The sequence below is a fragment of the Cimex lectularius genome, unplaced genomic scaffold (genome assembly GCF_000648675.2).
Source record: "Cimex lectularius strain Harlan isolate CLEC.00 unplaced genomic scaffold, Clec_2.1 scaffold210, whole genome shotgun sequence".
In the NCBI taxonomy this organism is placed as follows: domain Eukaryota; kingdom Metazoa; phylum Arthropoda; class Insecta; order Hemiptera; family Cimicidae; genus Cimex; species Cimex lectularius.
In genome coordinates, this window is record NW_019392884.1 from 511,180 (window position 1) to 531,252 (window position 20,073).

Sequence of the window (20,073 nt, forward strand, 5' to 3'; positions counted from 1 at the left end):
CTTTAGTACTACTAGTTTACCATGTTCTTTCATTATGGACGTGTTGTGTAAGATTCACTTGGAAATAATGTCCAATTGGTCGTAAGTTTTACCTGGAGCTCTCCATGAACGTCCAACGTACACCGACTGAAAATCCCTTCTTACCCCAGGCAATATCTCTTGGTTCCTCGTCCTACATGTACGATATGTCCTCACGTCAATACGCTCTGACCCCAATAAACACAAAACTAACACCTTCTCTCGTTCCTTTCTTATCTGTGCTTCCAAACTATGAAATTTCTGGACCTACGGAATTGCAGACCTCCTCACTTTATCTGCTAGTCCCATCCCTTCCATCACAGTACTATTCAATTTCCTCATTAGGGAGGATATCATAAGGCCGATGGTTCTGTAGGCATCTAAGAAGATTATCAATAATTGTTCGGGATAGAAAAAGTTGGACCAGGGGGTTAGGATGAGAGTCTAGGGTTTTGTGTAGGTGCTCTTACGGTTTCGAGGACAAATTGGGTTTAAAGGTCTGTGTAAGTTTGGATATTTGGATACGAAGTAGGGAGCTCGGATCGAACGGTTTTCAACTGGACTGGCCCTGATTCTTAGTAAGTTGGAACGCTTGGTTGAATTCAGATGTGTAGATAACGTGTTTGTTTTGTAATGTTGTGAATCTTTGTTTATTCTTTTGCGTAGGAGGTTGGGTTCTAAGTAAGTCTTTTATCGATATAAAGTCCAAGATAGCAAACGACGGTTGCTAGGAGAGGAGCAGAGTTGTGATAGATCGGAGAAGTTATACGGCGAAGGGTGAAGGTTATTTGCTGGTATTTGGTATCGTTGGGTCTGCTTTCTTGGACAATTCTTCCACAGATAGCCCTGGAGGTTTCTGAAAATCACTGGGTCTTTGCTTAAAGGACAGCGGTAACATCTGCGACAAAGAGGAAATTAATGAGGATTGGTAGGAATGTTTGCACTGTAAAGGGAAAACAAAAGGTGACCGATGCTGCCTTGCCGAACCCCCTCGTTGGCATAGTGGCTGGGGAGAAGGATTTTTTTTTTTTAAAACTTACTGAATTGAATTATTTGAAAGTGCATATCGGATAGGATTTTAAGTATTGTGTAGTAACTGGAAAGAGGCCCATGAGTCTCCGGTGCAAACCCATACTTTATAAGCTCCAGATTAAAGCTTTAATTTTTTCATTTCAATCCCTCGCTTCAATTTGACAACAGATAAACAAAGCATTATTTTTTAGATTAATAATGATATAATAAATAATATCCTAGTTAACATTAACGAAAACAAGAATAGGAATAACATCAAGAACATGAAAATTTCTGTATGGCAAAATCAATACGTTGTATACATAAAATCGGTTTAAAAATATACAATTTATACACATTTCGTTATAAAAAAAGAACACGAACATCAACAACGTTTTCGAAAAAAAGTGTTTATCGTTATTCCTACCTATATACTTCAAAAACAGGTCTAGGACGTATTATTTCCTAGTAAATAATTTAATAAATATACAAGCAGAATGCGAAACATAAAAAAAAATTATAAAACAATTTAAAAATGATTAAAATCGGGGCAAATTTTTGACGTTTTTTTGTATGTTTATTTATCCTGTATTTACACAGGTTCTTCATTGTCGTGCAAATCGTGTTCTGAGATAAAAAAAAAAACAACGATCCGTTTAGAAAATTTAAACGTGATTTTTTCTCCCTCAAAAAGTGAAAACTTCAACGGTTCGATTCAAAGTTAATGAAGTATAACGCGACTAATTATTATTAAAAAGTTCAAAGGACGTGTTAATTAAACCGTTTTTTATAATAAAGCAGAATTTTTAATATTAAGGGTATATGGGAGTTGGTGGCCGCAACGGTTTAGGCGTTGACCCGGCGCTCATGAAAGGTAAAGGTTTTGGGTTCGAATCCAGCGGCCCTACATCCGAAACCGACAATTTTCCAAAACACCGGAACCACGAGGGTTTATATAACTTCTGCTCTAGCAAACCCTCGTAAAAAAAAGAAAAAAGAAAAATATTAAGCGTATTTAAAAAGGACGTAAGGAAAACATTGATTTGAATAAGGTAAAGATTTTTTTTTAACATGTATATAGTTTTTCTAGTTACAAGTTTTCCCGATTTACCTTGAAAAACGTGAATAAGTCCCTCGTGAAATTTTGTTGCCATCGTGGAGTCCAGAAGCGCTCGGGTCGAGAAGTGTTCCGAGTGGACTTTCACCCCTGTCCTTAATGCAATCTTCAATAATGACGCAAAATGACATACCGTCCAAACATTATTATACCGGCTGGGTGTCGCCGATTGTTTACGCATTGAATAGCACCAACGGGAATGATCCAAATGGCTGGAAGATTGCTTTACAACGTTTGCCCAAGGATAAGAATGGATTAGGGTCGTAAAAACACGTCAATAATACGTATTTGAAATTTGTCTTTGTCGGTGTATATTCTTCCTGCTAATATCACATTAAAAATGCCCAGAAAAGTCTAGAAAATACGGTATTTATTTACATATGCGTATCTGTTTATTTATTCGAAAGACTTTTCTCTTCTCTTTATTATGAAATTCTACCATAAACCTTCATCAAATGTAACATATTAGGGTAAAATTTTGTTGCTTTTTTCTTGACGAATCTTCAAGACAAAATTAAAAATGGTTCTCTTCTATTTTTAAACTTCTTATTACACTGAGAAATAAAACTATTGTCCTTTCTGCAAATCAACAGATAAATATAATCTAGTCCATTGTTTTCCTAAGGCCCGAAATGTCATATATATACCAACAACGGAAAGGACAAAGTGCTAAGCTTTTTATTTTCGAGTTAATTCGAAACCGCCAGGGTCACTTGTTTAGAGCGAACGATTGACATTGCAAATATGAAGTTCATGGGAGAAATTAATTTAAATAAATTAATACATAAATAAAAATAAGTCTTGCCACATGTGTAAACACGGATTGACATAATTTCCAGGCTTTAAATTCACCTTGTACACGCGTGGGAATTAAACATAGCAACAACAATCCAAATTTACTTGAAATTAACGGCTGGAAATTCATTAAGATTCGATCTATTGCCATGTTTGAACAATCAAATACAAAACTTCACGTTAAGTCCTTACTTATATACTTTTGGAACTTAGCCAGCGATACAAACTTCCCTCCTGGGTGTGTGTTTAAATAAATCAAACCATAAAGAGATATGACATTGGACATTTTTGAAAAAGCCTTGGCAGACTCTTTGTAACCGAAGCATGCCGTCAGATTAGCGTCTAAACGACCAAAGATAAAATTTCTCTTGTATACCATGAGAATTGTTAACTATTTTTAACACAAAAACTATAAGCTAGACGTCAAAATGGAATAAACAAGAGATAAGAGAGAAGAGTGAATGGGGAGAGGAGAAAGAGAGAGAAAGAGCGAGTGATAGACAGTAAGAGAAGAGATTGAGAGGGAGAAGAAAAGAAAGAAAGAGAGAGAAAGAAAAGAAAGAGAGAAGAGATTGGAGGGAAGGAGAGAGAGAGAGAGAGAGAGAGAGAGAGAGAGAGAGAGAGTCAGTGAGAGATAGAATGTGAGAAGGGATTGAGACGGAGAAGCAAAGAGAGAAAGAAAGTAAGTGAAAGGAAAGACAAAGAGAAGAGAGAGGAGAGAGATAGATAGATAGATAGATAGAGAGAGAGAGAGATAGATAGATACATAGATAGATAGATAGATAGATNGGAAAGAGAGAGAGAGAGAGAGAGAGAGAGAGAGAGAGAGAGAGAGAGAGAGAGAGAGAGAGAGAAAGAGAGAGAGAGACAACAGCGTGCTGGCCTCCATACTTTTCCATGTACATGCAGCTTACATTCCATCTCATGCACAAACTTACTTTTGCTGACGCTACAGGGATTAATGCCGATCTTCATCTTCTGCGTCGGAAGCAAAAAGCACATGTATTTTAAATATTAAGGGATCTCAGATAGTAGCTTGGGGACACACGTTAACGGCAATATTAGAAGAAAATGCAGTCCAGTTAGAGGTCTGGCAGGTACGATTTAATTATTAAAAGTATGTGAAAGTAATGAAACCGACCATATGAAGCACGACCAGAAAGACAATCCAACAATAGTCTTTTTCCTCAAGTGCGGATGAAATATACAAAAAATAAATACTTGCACTTACGTAAGTTTATAGTAATTTTGTCTATAACCTTTAAGCTACATCCGGAGTGTCCTAATAGTTTATAATTGAGGAAAATTTTGCGAAGCTTTGAAACGTGCGAAACAATTAATTTATTTTTAATTAAAATGATATGTAAATAGGTGATTGGTTTGAAAAGTTGGAGAAGATTTCCTTGATACGAAAAATGTTTTTTGCAAATAACTTAAGAACGGTTGCTCAAAATTAAAAAGCGTACTATTAAATTTAGACAAAAATCCAATAAAAAATGCACATTGATGAGTGTAGTTTGAAAAATTTAAGTTCCTATATATGTATACCGTTATTCTGGAAAGTGAGATAAAAATTTTTTGCGTCATGAGAAACTAGGCCTAAAATATGAATTTACGGTCTCGTGGTCATAAATGCTCCAGTGAAAAAAAAAAATATGTGGAGGAACAGACGTTAAATTAGGCCCGTATATTTTCTTCCATTAAGGACATTTAAGTCGAGGAATTTTAAAATTATTTTGCAATCTTCACTTCGTAGATTTAATTGAAATTTAACGATTGTCTTATTTTTTAAATTAGGCCCGAATATGTTGTTATTAGGCGAAAATAACATTTTAGAAATCGTACAAATTAAAGAAAAATTGCCCACTGTCAATTTAGCCACCTCGAAGCTTATCGAATTTTCCCAGGTGATTTAAAAAATCTATTTTCTATCAAATTCCAAAAATATTTCTAGATGGCCATTTTATTTTCATTAATGGCACTCCGGTTGGGTTGTTTGTTTATTTAAAGAAAAAACAAGTAATTGCCTTGGGTACTTAGATATGTTTTAGTTTTGAAATCAAAAGTTGTAATGGCTTTACTAGACGTAAATATCTTTTTAGTTATTTTTTCTCTCACTCTCTCTCTATTTTTTTCTAAACCACCCAGTCACTCACTCTCTCTATAAATCGCTTATTCTCTCCCCCCCTCTCTCTCTCTTTCACTCTCGGTTTTGTTTTTTTATTTTTTTTTTTAACGAGGGTTTGCAATAGCAGAGGTCGTATCAACTCTCAGAGTACCAGTGTTTTTGAAAAAAAAGGCCCACTTCTCGGGTACGAATGCAGGGCCGCTGGATTCGAACCAGGGACCTTTACCTTACAGTGATCTGAAACGTTGCGGCCACCGACACTCCTTTCCTCCCTTAATCCCCTTAATTGAATCTATTTAATTGACTAATAATAATGATACAATTAACAACAATATTTTATTTAACTAACCAAATATTTGATTGTACGCAATTAAATTATACATATAGATTTTTTGTTGCATTATTTACAATTCACTAGTTTCGTGGTCCGCTTGACCAATTAATATCATACAATTAATTCAGGTTTTTAGTTGAGATAAAAAAGTCAATGGCACGAGCGGGATTCGAACCCACGATCTTCGGCTTGATACGCCGCTGCTCTACCACTTGAGCTAGCCTGACTTCGATCCACTCGGACATCAACTTCCCATCTCAACCACACATTTAGAATTTTCCCTCCTTTTTGCCATTTTTCAAATGTCGTGTAATCAATTTGATTCTCAGCGACAAATCTCAACAAAAAACCTTAATTAATTGATCACATGACATTTGAAAAATGGCACAAAGGATGGAAAATTCTAAAGGTGTGGTTGAGATGGGAAGTTGGTCTCCGAGTGGATTGAGGTCACGATAGCTCAAGTGGTAGAGCAGCGGCGTATCAAGCCGAAGATCGTGGGTTCGATTCCCGCTCGTGCCATTGACTTTTGTATCTCAACTTAATTAATTGTATTATTTACAAATATAAAATCAGGCATGTAAATTTGCTTCCAACGTCATCATGGGTCAGCTATACTTAAGTTTTTGTTGGAATTACTTCACTTTTTTTATTATAAACTTAGAAACCTTGAAATTGAATTACATTTTGATTTTTATGTTATAAATGTGTAAACTACGTGTCAAAACTGAATATGGAACGTCTCATTCGTCGTTGGTACTTAATTGATTTCGAACGTCGGCGATTTGAGATTGAACTAATTAAATTTTTTTTTGCAAGCTAAATGACGCGAATTCCTCGTCACGGCGTCATTTGTTATCGTAAATTAATGCCAGGGACCGAGAATAAATTGACGGGCATGTTTACAATTGCAATTGTTCACCGGAGCATAAGAAATATTGATTGAAACATTATACGTATGTAGATTTGTAAGTTTTATTAATCTGGAGTATGAGTGAGGTAATAATACACGTTTGTGTGTGAATTCGTTCGAAAATATGAAGTTTTTTACTCCTTCGCCGAACAAAAATGCGATTTAAGAATTTTTGAATTTAACTTTTAGAAAAAGATATACAAAAGAAACTATTTTAGGAAGTGTATAATAAGAATCTGTAAAATCCCATAGCAATGTCTAAGAGGCTTCGCTTTCTTTTACTTCAAAAACATGCATCACACTTGATAAGAAACATCTCATTAGGAAATGTTTATGCTTCACAAGATGAATTGTCTATATTCTTAAAATGTTTTTATCAAATAATCTTCAGAAATAAATAATTATTTAACAAAAAAAAACATAAATGGAAACTGCATATGCATAGGCACTCTTCTATAACAAGCATATGGTGTAATTATAAAAACTTAAGTTTTATAAAAAAATTAAGTTATTATTATTGAGAAATCGTGAGATGCGGTCTGGTGTGATGTAAGTTTCAGAAAAACATTTTCTTTATCGTGCCAACGTTTCGATCTATATTGAGATCATCTTCAGGGCTCACATCTTAAGTTATTATATAGAATATGTAATCGAATTGATACTTAAAAATGGAAAAATGACAATTTCGTGCAATTTTGGAATGTATCGAAAAGAAAATTTTCCTGCGTGTTTCTTCCTTTTTGTTAACCGAATCATCCTCGATCTCGAACCCGCTCCCTCTCTCATTTCTGCGTCTCTTTCATATATTGTTATATAGCAGTTATATTGGAAAAATGAAAATTTTAAATTTGTGGAATTTTAGTGCTTTTTGTGATAAAAAATGTTTTCTTATTGTCGTCAAGAAATCAATGACCTAAGGTAAGTCTGTCCCAATCACTCTCTCTCTCTTTCTTTCGTTCTTTCACTGTAAACCAATCACTCGTTCTCTCTGTATATATGAATCTCACTCTCTATCTTTCTCTACCTACCAATCTATTTCTATATATCTGTTTCTCTCTATCTCTCTCCCTCACTCACTCGCTCTCTCTCTTTCTCTCGAAGCCAACAATTCAGTCGTTCTCTCTATATTTATCTACCTCACTTTCTATCTTTCTTTCGCTCTCTATCTACTAATTTACCAATATATTTCTAACTATTATCTATTTTCTCTCTCTTTCTCCTCTCTTTTTCACTCTCAATCACTCATTCACTCCTCTACTCTATCTGTCTATCTCCATCATCTCTCTCTCAATCACTCTCTCTCACTTTAAATCAGTCATTCACTTCTCTTCTTTATCTGTCTATCTCTATGATCTCTCTCTCTTTCTCTCTCTCTCTCTCACTCTAAATTTTTCATTCACTACTCCATTACTATATCTATCTCTATCGTATCTCTCTCTCTCTCACGCTCTCTCTCTCTCTTTCTCTCTAAATCACTCATTCACTTCTCTACTCTATCTGTCCATCTCAATCATCTCTCTCTCTCTCTCACGCTCTTTTGTTTCTCGAAATCACTCACTCTAATCATCTTTTCACTCCCTCCCTATTTTTCTCTAAATCACTCACCCTTTCGAATAACAATGTTAATACGAAACTGATTGTTTGACTTTTTTTTGTTTAATATCTTACAGTGTACTTTGAAAGAGTCTCTAAATTCTTGGTTTATAAAAAAAACATGTTATAAATTAATTTTGTACATTCGAAAGATCATTAATGCGATACCAGAATGATCAGATACGATCTAACTACAGGTTAATCACCTCAGACCTCAAAAAAATTTCATAGTTGCATAAGATATATCGGTTAAAATTGATTTCTACAAAACTAATTATTTTTATTTTTAAACGAATCAATAAGCCCAATTAATCATCGTACTATTTCTTATCCCCATTTATCGAGGGAACGAGGAGAAATGTTTGCTGCATTGTTTCGATCGCCCCTTTTATGAACTGACGCAATAAACCGATATTAATATTTAACAGAAACGACTAACTGGACGCTGATATCTTAAACATGAAGGAAAAAGACGTCAATGAAAAACTTCCTCACCTTATAATTATTTATAACATAACGGGTTATTTTTACCATTAACGATTTTAAGAAAAAGACGCCTTTTTTTGGCATTCGCAAACGCAGTTCCGGAAATAAATTTGGCATGTCCTTGTTTAATTACGCGATCTTTGAAACCGCATGTGCCATCGGGCAAACCATCCTCACAATGGATATCTGAAACGGACGATCTTAACGAAAACAAAGTTTCTCTCTTCTAATTAGCTTTCAGACGTAAATAAATAAAATTGGCATTGCTAAAGCCATTCTAAATTTGCGAATACGCCTACATGACGGCATTGGCACATCAAAGGTCTCGGGCACAGGCTAGTTCAGTTGGTCTTTATAAATAAAGTTTTTCGGCGTTGCTTACACCTTTCTGGCACGGTTCTACACCTCCAGGTGCCGAGTTTCCGGGCGAAATTTGACCAAAGTCGTAAACCGTGTGGGGAAACAGCGATCAAAATCTTGCGAGGTTCGATGAACCTTCTGACGTTGTTTTTTTTTTTCATCTCAATATCATAAAAAGCAATCAAATTGAAATATCCAAAAAACACAAAAAATCTCAAAACTACTTACACAATTTAAACATATCTACGTAATTCATCGACCAATATTATCAAAAACCCTCAAATCACGAGATTAAAATTGAAAAAAAACAAACATTTGGCCAATCAGTTCATTTTGAAAGGTAATTTTTTATAGTGAAAATTCAATTTTATACAATTGTACAACCCCCACTACAATCGATGTAATAAGCTTGTCAAAGCGAAATTAAGAGATACCATGAAAAATCGAATTAATTAAGTAGTCATCGACCAAAATAGAAATAGGTCGAATACTGTAATAGACCATAACCGAGAGACTAACACATGCACAGATGCTAACAATAAAAATAATTTCGTTCAATTAATTAATCTTTATGTAAGGTATTGGTTGAAATAAAAAGTCAGTGTCACGAGCGGGATTCGAACCCACGACCTTCGGAATACGCCGCTGCTCTACCATTTGAGCTATCGTGACCTCGATCCACTCGGACACTAACTTCAACATCTCAACCCCACCTTTTGAAAAATGGCAAAAAGGAGGGAAAATTTAAAAGGTGGGGTTGAGATGGGAAGTTAGTGTCCGAGATCGAGCCGAAGATCGTGGGTTCGAATCCCGCTCGTGACCCTGACTTTTTTATCTCAACTAAAAACCTTAATTAATTGAAAGTAAAAATTAGTGTTCCTTTGGATATAAAAATATTTGTCATGTTTGATACAGCAGAAAGGTTATTATTAAAAACATACAAACAAGAACATTTTAAAAACAATTGTACAAATTTTAAAACCTGAAAAAATATCATATAGGTGATTGGTATTAAATCTAAAAGGTTTAGAAAGGATAGTTCTCAAAACAGAATCATGAGTAATAATGGATTTAAATAACAATTATTGGTCCCACCCCATGAAACAGTACCATAGAAAATTATAGATTGAACTAAGGCATAATAACCTGATTTTAACGATTTTAAATATAGGATCTTTCTTAATACACTGAATTTATAAAGGAGTTTTCTCAGTCGTATAACCAAAGAATGAATGTGTAACTTAAAATTTAATAGCTCAAGTGGTAGAGTAGCGGTGTGTTTAGCCGAAGGTCATGGGTTCGAATCCCGCTCGTGACACTGACTTTTTTTATCTCAACCAAGACCATGGAAAGAATAATTAATAGAAAGATGTAACTTGCTCAATTGACCACTAAAACGTAAATGAATTAAAATTTACCCTAGAGTCTTTTATAACTCCAATGTATTTATTAATATTTGTAATTGGTATGGTGGAACAGTTACAGTTAAATGAATTAATACACATATGGGAATAAAATTTAAAGCTCATTAAAACTAACCTTTTCTTTAATGGAAAATGTAAGACACTGGATTTATCACTGTTTAAAAGTAACCAAGTTAGAAAATAACCATGCTTTAACAAATCTCACATCATTGTTAATAGACAGAAATACTTGGAAACATAGAAGTACAAGCACAAAAATAAACTGGTTGAAAATGATATTAACATGAAGAATACAAAACGTGTCCTTGTGTCAGCCTAGTAGTCTTAGTCGGGTGACTATAATCTTTCCACCAATGTTGCTACTTCCTTTTAAATATTTTTGCCTGTTTTGAGGACGTTGAGAGGTTACTCTCCAGACATATGTGCCCTGTAAGGCTGGACAACAACCACCTCGAACAATTTTTGTGTATGTAGCTAGACACTGACCAATTGTCTTCAGCCACGTTAATAATTTTTTTTTATTGGTCATTTATAGCAGTCACAAATTGCAACCAATTTTTTAAAAAACAAAATCGGCCAAAGCCCAACGCTGAAATTTTCTGTACATATTAAAAATTTGTAATTTTGGACTGGTCTTAAGTAAGAAAAAGAGTCATTCTTTCTCAAATTTTTTGCATTGAGTCATTGGGTACATTTAACAATAAATACTTAGAGGTAAAAAATAATTTCTTGTATTCCGTTGTACCTGAGATAGATACAAAACGTGACCCGAGAAACTTTATGCTTCTTTTTAATTTTCTCCCCCGAATTTTCCAAAATTTGAATTTTATCTGAAGAAGCCTTTACTGTCCTTGTAATTATAATAACTTTGTAAATTTAAGGTTTTATATTACAAGGTCCTAGCTAGCAAATTAGGAAGACTAATTATTTTACAACAAAACTGGATTTATAGAAGAACTGGAATATGATACGATTTCTTATTTTTTTTTAAATATCAAACGAAGCATTTTCAATGGGTGATAGCAAGTCGGGGAAAAAGTTGACGAATCGTGATGAAAAAGTGTAAAATATTTTGAACTGACTGAGGAAGAAACTCGTTTCTATCGTAACTCAAATCTAAAGATAGTATTTGCCGAAATAATAAATCTTTTGCGAACTAGTTGCACTATTTCTTATCTCCGGAGGGTAAGGCAATCGTCAGATGTGTACATTTTGTAAACTAGATAAAAATAATTATCAATGTGTATCGAGAAAAAGATAAAATAATTTAATCTCCTTGGCAAAAGCAATCGTGGACAAACTGTATGTTCAAAAAATGACGGTAGATGAAATTGTAAATGTTCGTGGTGTATAATATACTGCGCACATTGAGAGCTATTGTGTCATCTGTTCTGTATTTATAGTTTGGTATGGTATGGTTATAAGGACACTAGGAAGCAGGGTTTGTACCTTCTGACTTAATGTACCTTCCTAGTTCCTTAGTTCAGTGCAATAGTGTACTTATAAGTATATCAGTGAGTCTTAGTTCATCAAGAAATTTGATTAGTCGGCCCTAGTGGTTGAATTTCTTCAACGGTTAAGTCGTACAACCCCAAATGCTTTCTACTGGGGTAAATGTAGCGCCACAGTTTGCAGTGTGTTGGCGTTTCCTCTCCTTTGCATGTTCTGCCGTGTCCTGTCAAGAATCCTGTAAGGATGCGAATTCCCCTGGTTCCTTTGATGCATTCTGTGGTTGCTTTCCTTCCAAAGTTTGGTAGAAGGGTCTTGGATCGTTTATCCCCAATGATCAACGAATTCCACTGTTTACTACTGTGTGAATCCCAGTGATTCACAGAAAGGCTCAGGATTTATCCGCGGTATAGCAGTCTTTTTTCTTGCTAGTGCGACCTCTCATTTCCATCTACTCCCACATGTTCTCAGTCCTGTGACAGGCAGAGCGTGACTTTAATTTGCACCTAAGCTATTTAGCTCAGTTTTGCAATTCAGCATAATATTTTGGTTAATGATGTTTGAATTAAGTGCCTATTAAGAAGGCTGCTTGGTTATCAGATACGATAGCTATATTTTTATTTTTGCACGCTTTCTTCCTGTTGAACTGGATGGAATTGCATGTCTTCAGCCTGGAAAATACATGAGTGTATTTTCCCATGTATATTTTGGGGTCCGATTGACCAAATAACTTCTTTCAATTAATTAATCTTTATGTAAGGTATTGGTTGAAGTGAAAAGTCAGTGTCACGAGCGGGATTCGAACCCACGACCTTCGGCTCAATACGCCGATGCTCTAACCACAACAAAAAGTTTAAACTAAATAAAAATTGTGACAGTGTAAGTATAGAAGATGTTTATAATGTTTTTTATTTTGTTTGAAATTCCGTTGCTTTATCTCTTGAAGATTTAATAAAATTAATTAATCTGTTTAGTAACTAATACTTGCCTGTCGTGGGGCACTCTCAACACGATAGACGAGAATGACACACCTACACGGAAAACAAACACTTACAGCTCTGAGGATGATCTCAATAAAGCTCGAAACGTTGGCATGCAAAGAAAATGTTTTTCTAAAACCTACGTCACACCAGACCTCTCACGACGTCCAAATAATCATAAGTATCGGTCACTAAGCACCACACATTATAATATAAATACATTATATTTAGTGGTCTATTGACCAAATATCTTCTTTCAATTAATTAATCTTTTTTAAGGTATTGGTTGAAGTGAAAAGTCAGTGTCACGAGCGGGATTCGAACCCACGACCATCGGTTCAATACGCCGCTGCTCTACCCGATCGAAAATATGTCAATGCGAAGATATTTGAATTTCGGCGAAAAATTGTTTATTTACAAATTGATTGTTCTTTATGGGAATTTAAACAAAGTGGGGGATTGAGAGTAAAACTTTTGATTGCGGTAAATGCAAAATTTGGGCTGCTGTTGGTCGAAATCAATATTTTTCACTTTAGCGAAAAACAACTGGTTAAAGTAAAAAATTCATACTGATGTCCGTCCTTACTATCGTTAATTTTAAAATTGAACTAGTCAAAACATTTCTGAAATTAAATTATATAAAATCAATCTTGCAGCTTTTCATAGTTTCGTTTTTCAATTCAGAAACAATATGCTAGCAGATATGAAGAAAATTGCGGTGAAGTAATCGTGATAGGAGAATTAGTTGTGTAAGAATATCAAATATTAAACGATAAATTTAAAGCTCATTTCAATTTGATCAAGGATGGAATATAAAAAAAAAGGTCTTTGCTTATAAAATGTATAACACTTTCTCCCTATTGAAAATTAAAGGAGCGCCGTTTTTTCCGGACTTTTCAAGTAATACTTCTTTTTGTGAACTTGTCCATCGTGTTTTCTTGTCGAACGGTCCTGACAATCGTTAAAGTGCGCCATTAAAGGAAACTTGAAATAAGGGGTGTTTGGCCACGCTTTTACGCAGTACTGGCAAGGGCGTTAAACCCTTGTGTACACATTTCGTGTCTCAACGGTATATCCCTCTTGGCTGTCTTTGTTCTTCTAACAAACGAGAAAATATTACGCCCAAGTAATCCGTTACATAAAATGTAACCGGAAATTAACCGGAATAAAACTTTGGTAAGGACGTCCAAAAAAAGGTATTTGACATTATTTGATCAATTTGTTTGCTTAAGGTGTAACAAAAACGTACGCTTGCTTTTCTTTCGATTAAAAATACATGTATTAAATAAAGTTTTTGATAAATGGATGTAATGAACAGAAATCAATACAAATTTAAACAATATTTATACTTCTACCCTCCTACAGGCTCCAGAAACAATCGTATTGGATGGGAACCAAAATATCAGACGCACACCAGGAGAAGATGAATTCAGGACATCATACACAATGATATGATATACAAATGACTCCAAAAAGGAGTCAAAGGAACAGGATTACGCGTTTTGTTTTTGTACAAACCCAAAACATGAACAGTAAAACTCATTAGAGAAGTACACCTCGGTCTTTCAAGTCTGAAATACACGCCATCAATGTTTGTGCCTTGGAAAATCTTAAAAGAGATTATACTGACAAAAAAATCCTCATAAGATCGAATAGCCAAGGAGCTGTTAAATAATTAGCATGTGAAAAAATTACATGGAAATCAGTCAGTGAATACATCCAAAATCCACAAAATCTGGGGAAACACAACAACCTGATGATACCTTGGGTGCGAGGGGACAGAGGATTTAGGGCAACGAGAAAGCAGACTGGCCAGAGGAGGATTCGTAAAACATTACATAGGCCCCGAACCGGAATAACAAAAAAAAAAAAAAATAGAATCCTCCATCGCAGAATGGATCTAAACAAAACAAAAGGAGAAGTGGATAACCCCTAGCGGTGCTGGACATAGTAAATTTATGATGAAACAAGCCTCACCAAGTCTGGGAAAATCATTGTTGCAATTGGAGAGGGCCAAACTCAGAGGAGTGATATGACTAAAACCGGTCACTGGCATCTGAGAAAACATCTACACAACATGGGCATATACAACGATGATCCCATTTGCAGATGATATAATGAGGAGGAGGAAACAGCCACCCATATCATCTTCGAATCCGAAACAACAGCTCAATGGAGATTTAACCTAACAGCGACAGTCAATGACCTGATACTTCTAAGGAGAAGAATAGAGTCTATTGCACTGAACTAAGGAACAAGAAAGGTACAATAAGCATAAGGCTGCATTGCCTGGGGAGCACAAACCCCGCTTCCTAGTATCCTTATCACCATACCATACCATACATACTGATTGGAAGAAACACGACTTCTCTGATCTCCACACTATACGTTTGTGCTATAATAAATACTTAAATGTCTATGGACTATAGTATCCCACTATAGTGCAGGGCTAGTGTCGGAATGAATTGAAAACTCTCGTTGTTTATAATTTATGTTTGGTTTATACAAAAACCATCGGAACTGGATATGATTCGGAAAGCTACAGCTAGAGAAGTACACCTCGGTCTTTCAAGCTGAAATACACGCCATCAATATTTGTGACTTGGAAAATCTTAAAAGAGGTTATGCTGACAAAAAAATCCTCCTAAAATCGGATAGCCAAGCAGCTGTTAAATAATTAGCATGTAAAAAATTTACATGGAAATCAGTCAGTGAATACATCCAAAATCTACAAAACCTGGGGAATCACAAAAACTTGATGATATCTTGAGTACCAGGACACAAGGGAATTTTGGGTAACAAAAAACAGACACATTGGCATTAGGACATCTGCAAGACCATCTATAGGCTCCGAACCTAATCTTGTTATTAAAAAAAAAAACACAGAATCTTCCATCACAGAATGGATTAAAAAAATGGATAAACTCTAGGGGTGCTAGATAAAGCCTATTTAGAACAACCCTCATCAAGGGTTAAATTAGAGGAGTGATAGGATTATTTATCGGTCATTGGAATCTGAGAAAACATCTGCAAAACACGGGTAATCAATGGTGACCCTTTTTTAGGTTATGCAATGAGGAGGAAGAAACAGCCACCCATGTCATATTCGAATGCGAAGCAACTGCTCAATGGAGAAATAACGAAGAAAGCCCAGAGAAAGAAATTTTATCAACTAGTCAATGACCAAGTACTTGTTGAAAGAAGGATCGAATCGATAAACTAAAGGAACTAGGAAAGTACAACAAACCAGAAAGTTGCAGTGCTTGGGGAACTAAAACCCCTTGTAAGCGGTAAACCTACTTCCTAATATCCATCATAATCTTCATAATATACTTTTAATGAAAAATCGTTCATATTTTCTAAAATTGACGTATATTCTTATAGAACTAGTCAAATGAAGGTTCAAGAAAATGACTTCATGTTACATGAAAGTCTAAAATAGACATGGGTGATAAGGTCATATAGTTTATACACGTTTTGAAATCTGCTTGTCTGCTGATCATGCATCAAGAAATTTCCGGGCAAACATTTAAATTATGTTTTTCATTTTATCGATAAATTTTCCTCTAAAGACTTTCCGGTACACGGGATTATCGACACGTAGATAAGATCAGGAACAAACATTTAATTTCGTGGAATAGCTTTAAGCTTATTTCACGATTATATACTTAATAAAAAAATCTAAATTCTAGTTATACAAAAAAATCGCACTAAAACCTCCTTGAATGCCTTCAGGTGCCCGCATAGTTTAAAATGCGAAATCAAAATACTACAACGTATTTATGATTCATTTCTGACAAATAAAAGGGTTTTTGGCTTCTTGTACTAAATGTAACGAGGTTATATTTTAATTGTTAATACTTTTAATTCGATCGGAAAGGAAGTGAAATGTAAAATAGATGGAATGTTAATGAAACAGTTCATTCCAACCAAAGAGCAAGACTATGATGGTTGAATTACTGTAAATTGTTTTTTTACTTTGTGCTATTCTTGCAAATTTCTTTTTGTTTCACACTTACACTTTACTTGTCTGTCTGTCACCTCTCTCTCTCTCTGTCTTTCTCTCTTTCTGTCTGTCTGTCTCAATCTCTCTCTCTCGCTCTCTCTCTAATTCATTAAACGCTTTAAACTTTCTCTTTCTTTGCTTTTCATTCACTAACTTAATCTCTTTATCATTAACTAACCCTACAACTATAATATAATTTATTTATCTATTTATCAATATGTATACATATTTGTCTCTGTATCTGTCCTCATTTTTATATAGATTTTTATTTATTTCTTTTAATTTAATCGTTATTCACAATGTTTCTCATAATTTTCCTTAATCCCTTATAACATGTGCCATTTTCGTTCTTTTCTTCAAAAATTATACTATAATCCTTTGCACTTTCTTATTATTTTTCTTTGACTACTCTTTCTTTAATGTCTGATTACTTCTTTCATGTAATTTCATCGTTACAATATTTCTAAAATTTTTCATAACCTGTGCCTATTTCTTCAACAATTTCAAAGTATTTTGATGCAATTTCTTATTTGCGCTATTTTCTTTCCACAGTCTTTATCTCCTCCTCAAACGCATTAATTACTCGTTTATTAACCTTCTCTTTCATTCAATAAATTTCAAATTCTTTCTCTATTCCTTTCTCGTTCTACTTTTTCTAACTTTCTCACTTATTTTTTCTTTATGTCTATTTTTCCTGACTTGTTTTCTTTCTAATTCTTTTACTATTTTCTTACCTTTTCTCTCTCTCTCTCTCACTCTCTCTCTCTCTCTCTCTCTCTCTCTCTCTCTCTCTAACTATCTATCTATCTCTATTGTTGCATAATTCTTTCTGTTTCACCTTTACACTTTACCTGTCTATGTGTTTCTCTCTCTCTCTATCTCTAATTCATCAAACGCTTTAAACTTTCTCTTTCTCTGCTTCTCAATCACTAACTTAACCTCTTACTCACTCTTTATCCACTTGAGCTATCGTGACCTGAGGTACGTAGAGCAGCGGCGTATCTAGCCGAAGATCGTGGGTTCGAATCCCGCTCGTGACACTGACTTTTTTATCTCAACTAAAAACCTTAATTAATTGAAAGATATCAATTGGTCAAGCGGACCACGAAAACTAGTGACTTTATCATTAACTCACCCTATAGCTATAATATAATTTATTTATCTATTTATCAATATGTATTCATATTTGCCTCTGTATCTGTCATCATTTTTATACAGATTTTTATTTATTTCTATTAATTTAATCATTACTCATGTTTCGTATAATTTTCCTTCATACCTTATAACATGTGTTACTTTCGTTCTTTTCAACAATTTCCCTTATTCCCCTGTACTTTCTCATTATTTTTCTGTGAATATTCTTTCTTTCTGTCTGTCTCAATATACGTTTTACTTAAGCACTCTCTTATTAATTACTCGTTCATTTACTCTCTCGTTCTTTTTCTTAACCTATCTGCTTTTTCTAAATTTCGCCCTATATCTCTTTCTTTTCCTTACCACTCACCTTTTACTATCTTTCTCACCCACGTTTTGTCTATCTATGAACATCTCTTTGTAATTTATCATCTTCAACCTATCATTCCTTATTTCATACTTTCTTTCTCAAGATCTCACACACACACACACACACACACACACACACACACACACACACACACACACGCACGCACGCACGCACGCACACAGTCTGTTTGTGTTTCATTGTTGTCGAATCATCCAATGAAGAAATTAAAAGAAGTTAGTTTTATTTTTTGTTTGTGCCTCGTTCTAGCTAACACTCGGGAGAAAGTTGTTCGTAAATTTACACTTCCCTAATAGCTATTTTATTTTTAAGCGTCTATTTTTGCGATGTGTATAGCGCTTTTATAGTATACGAACACAAATAATAAGTCAATTAGCCGATTCAGGTCAGACTATTTGGTAGTGTAATAACAACTCACTATCGGCTTTCATCGCGACCTGATCTCATTATGCGAGATGCCATGGTGGGAGATTTTGCACATAAATCGCCTTGGGACAGCAAAGAAAGAAGTTCTGAAGAGGAAACCAAGCATTTAGTCTCTTTAACCAGTAGGGAGGAACGTTCTGCGACGGTTCGCCTCGTCCTTTCTGCTCGATGGGTGTCCTCAATTTCTTAAGGAAGTCAAGGGCCCGATGAACCACTGATTAAGTCAAATATTGATATTCAGCGTTATACGCTTAAAAAAAATTGTTTGCTTTTTTTTGAGGAGCAAACTGGATGAGCCGATAATCGTCACGAAGCAGGTTTAAAAGTTATGTCACTTTGGCTATTTAACCTTGTAACAATTTTAAAAAAAATTCTGATGATCCGATTCGCACTTTTGTAAAAGCAAGGTTTTAAGATGAGATTATTTTATTTTTGGACCAAATATCAAATATTTACCTGATTAAATACAATTTTATTTGAGTTTGATGAAATTTAATTGCACCAGTTTATAAAGTTTTTAGTTTGAACAGACGTCAGGGATATATCGAGCACTCTCGAGGACAAATTTCAACTGATAAACTGAATCGAAGTACCCCTGATATCATCGATAGTTCCTACTAAAATGTCACAATCTGCCTTTCTCAGCAATCGTACATTTTCTTGGAATTTAGTTAACTATAAAATTAAAAAATAAAAGACACCATATCGTGAACTTTTGTTGTTTCGAGCGTGGTTTGATGACTCGATCGTCCTGGTCCGCATGTTATCGCTCTGTTAACAAGGAGCGGTCAACCTGCTGTGAGTTTTATGTAACTTAAATTAACGATAGCACGTGCCAAGTGTGATAATTGGCAAGGGCTTAACTGTTCGATAATTGTGTCAAGTTTCAAGTTCAATCTTTACATCATTTGAAAAGATTAACAGATATATTGAGAAAACTTAAGGCTGTTAAAATTAAGCATTTTTATATTTTAACTAACCATTTTTAATTCCAAATTAGCCCGTTTAAACTTCAAATTAATCCTTTTCAATTCCAAATTAATCCTTTTTAACTTCAAATCAAACTTTTTAATTTCAATTTAGCCATTTTTAACTTCAAATTAATCCTTTTTCAATTACAAATTATTCCTTTTTAACTTCAAATTAAACTTTTAAATTTCAATTTAGCTATTTTTAACTTTAAATAAATCCCTTTTCAATTCCAAATTAATCCTTATTAACTTCAAATTTACACTTTTTAATTCCAATTGAGCGATTTTTAACTTCAAATTAATCCTTTTCAATTCCAAATTAATCCTTTTAAACGTCAAATTAACACTTTTTATTTCCAATTTATCCATTTTTAACCTCAAATTAACCTTGTTAATTTTAAATTAACCATTTTTAACTTCATATTAATCCTGTTCAGTTACAAATTAATCCTTTTTAACTTCAAAGTAAAGGTTTTTAATTCAAAATTAGCCATTTTAACTTCAAATTAATACTTTTAATTCCAATTTAACCATTTTTAA

General features: G+C 34.3%; 1 protein-coding gene across 2 annotated transcripts in view; it reads right to left on the reverse strand.

The window, feature by feature from the left end:
• The window catches only part of LOC106674173 (protein pinocchio), a 203,987-nt gene that overhangs the window by 55,853 nt on the left and 128,061 nt on the right, over window positions 1-20,073 (reverse strand). Inside the window, exon 1 of one of the 2 annotated variants that reach the window (XM_024229037.1) lies at window positions 2,141-2,198. The exons of the other annotated variant lie outside the window; for it this stretch is intronic. Within the exon in view, the coding sequence (XP_024084805.1) occupies window positions 2,141-2,183 (43 nt within the window). The 5' untranslated portion in view covers window positions 2,184-2,198. Of the gene's footprint in view, window positions 1-2,140; window positions 2,199-20,073 lie in introns of those variants that run through there. 2 annotated transcript variants of the gene reach the window in all.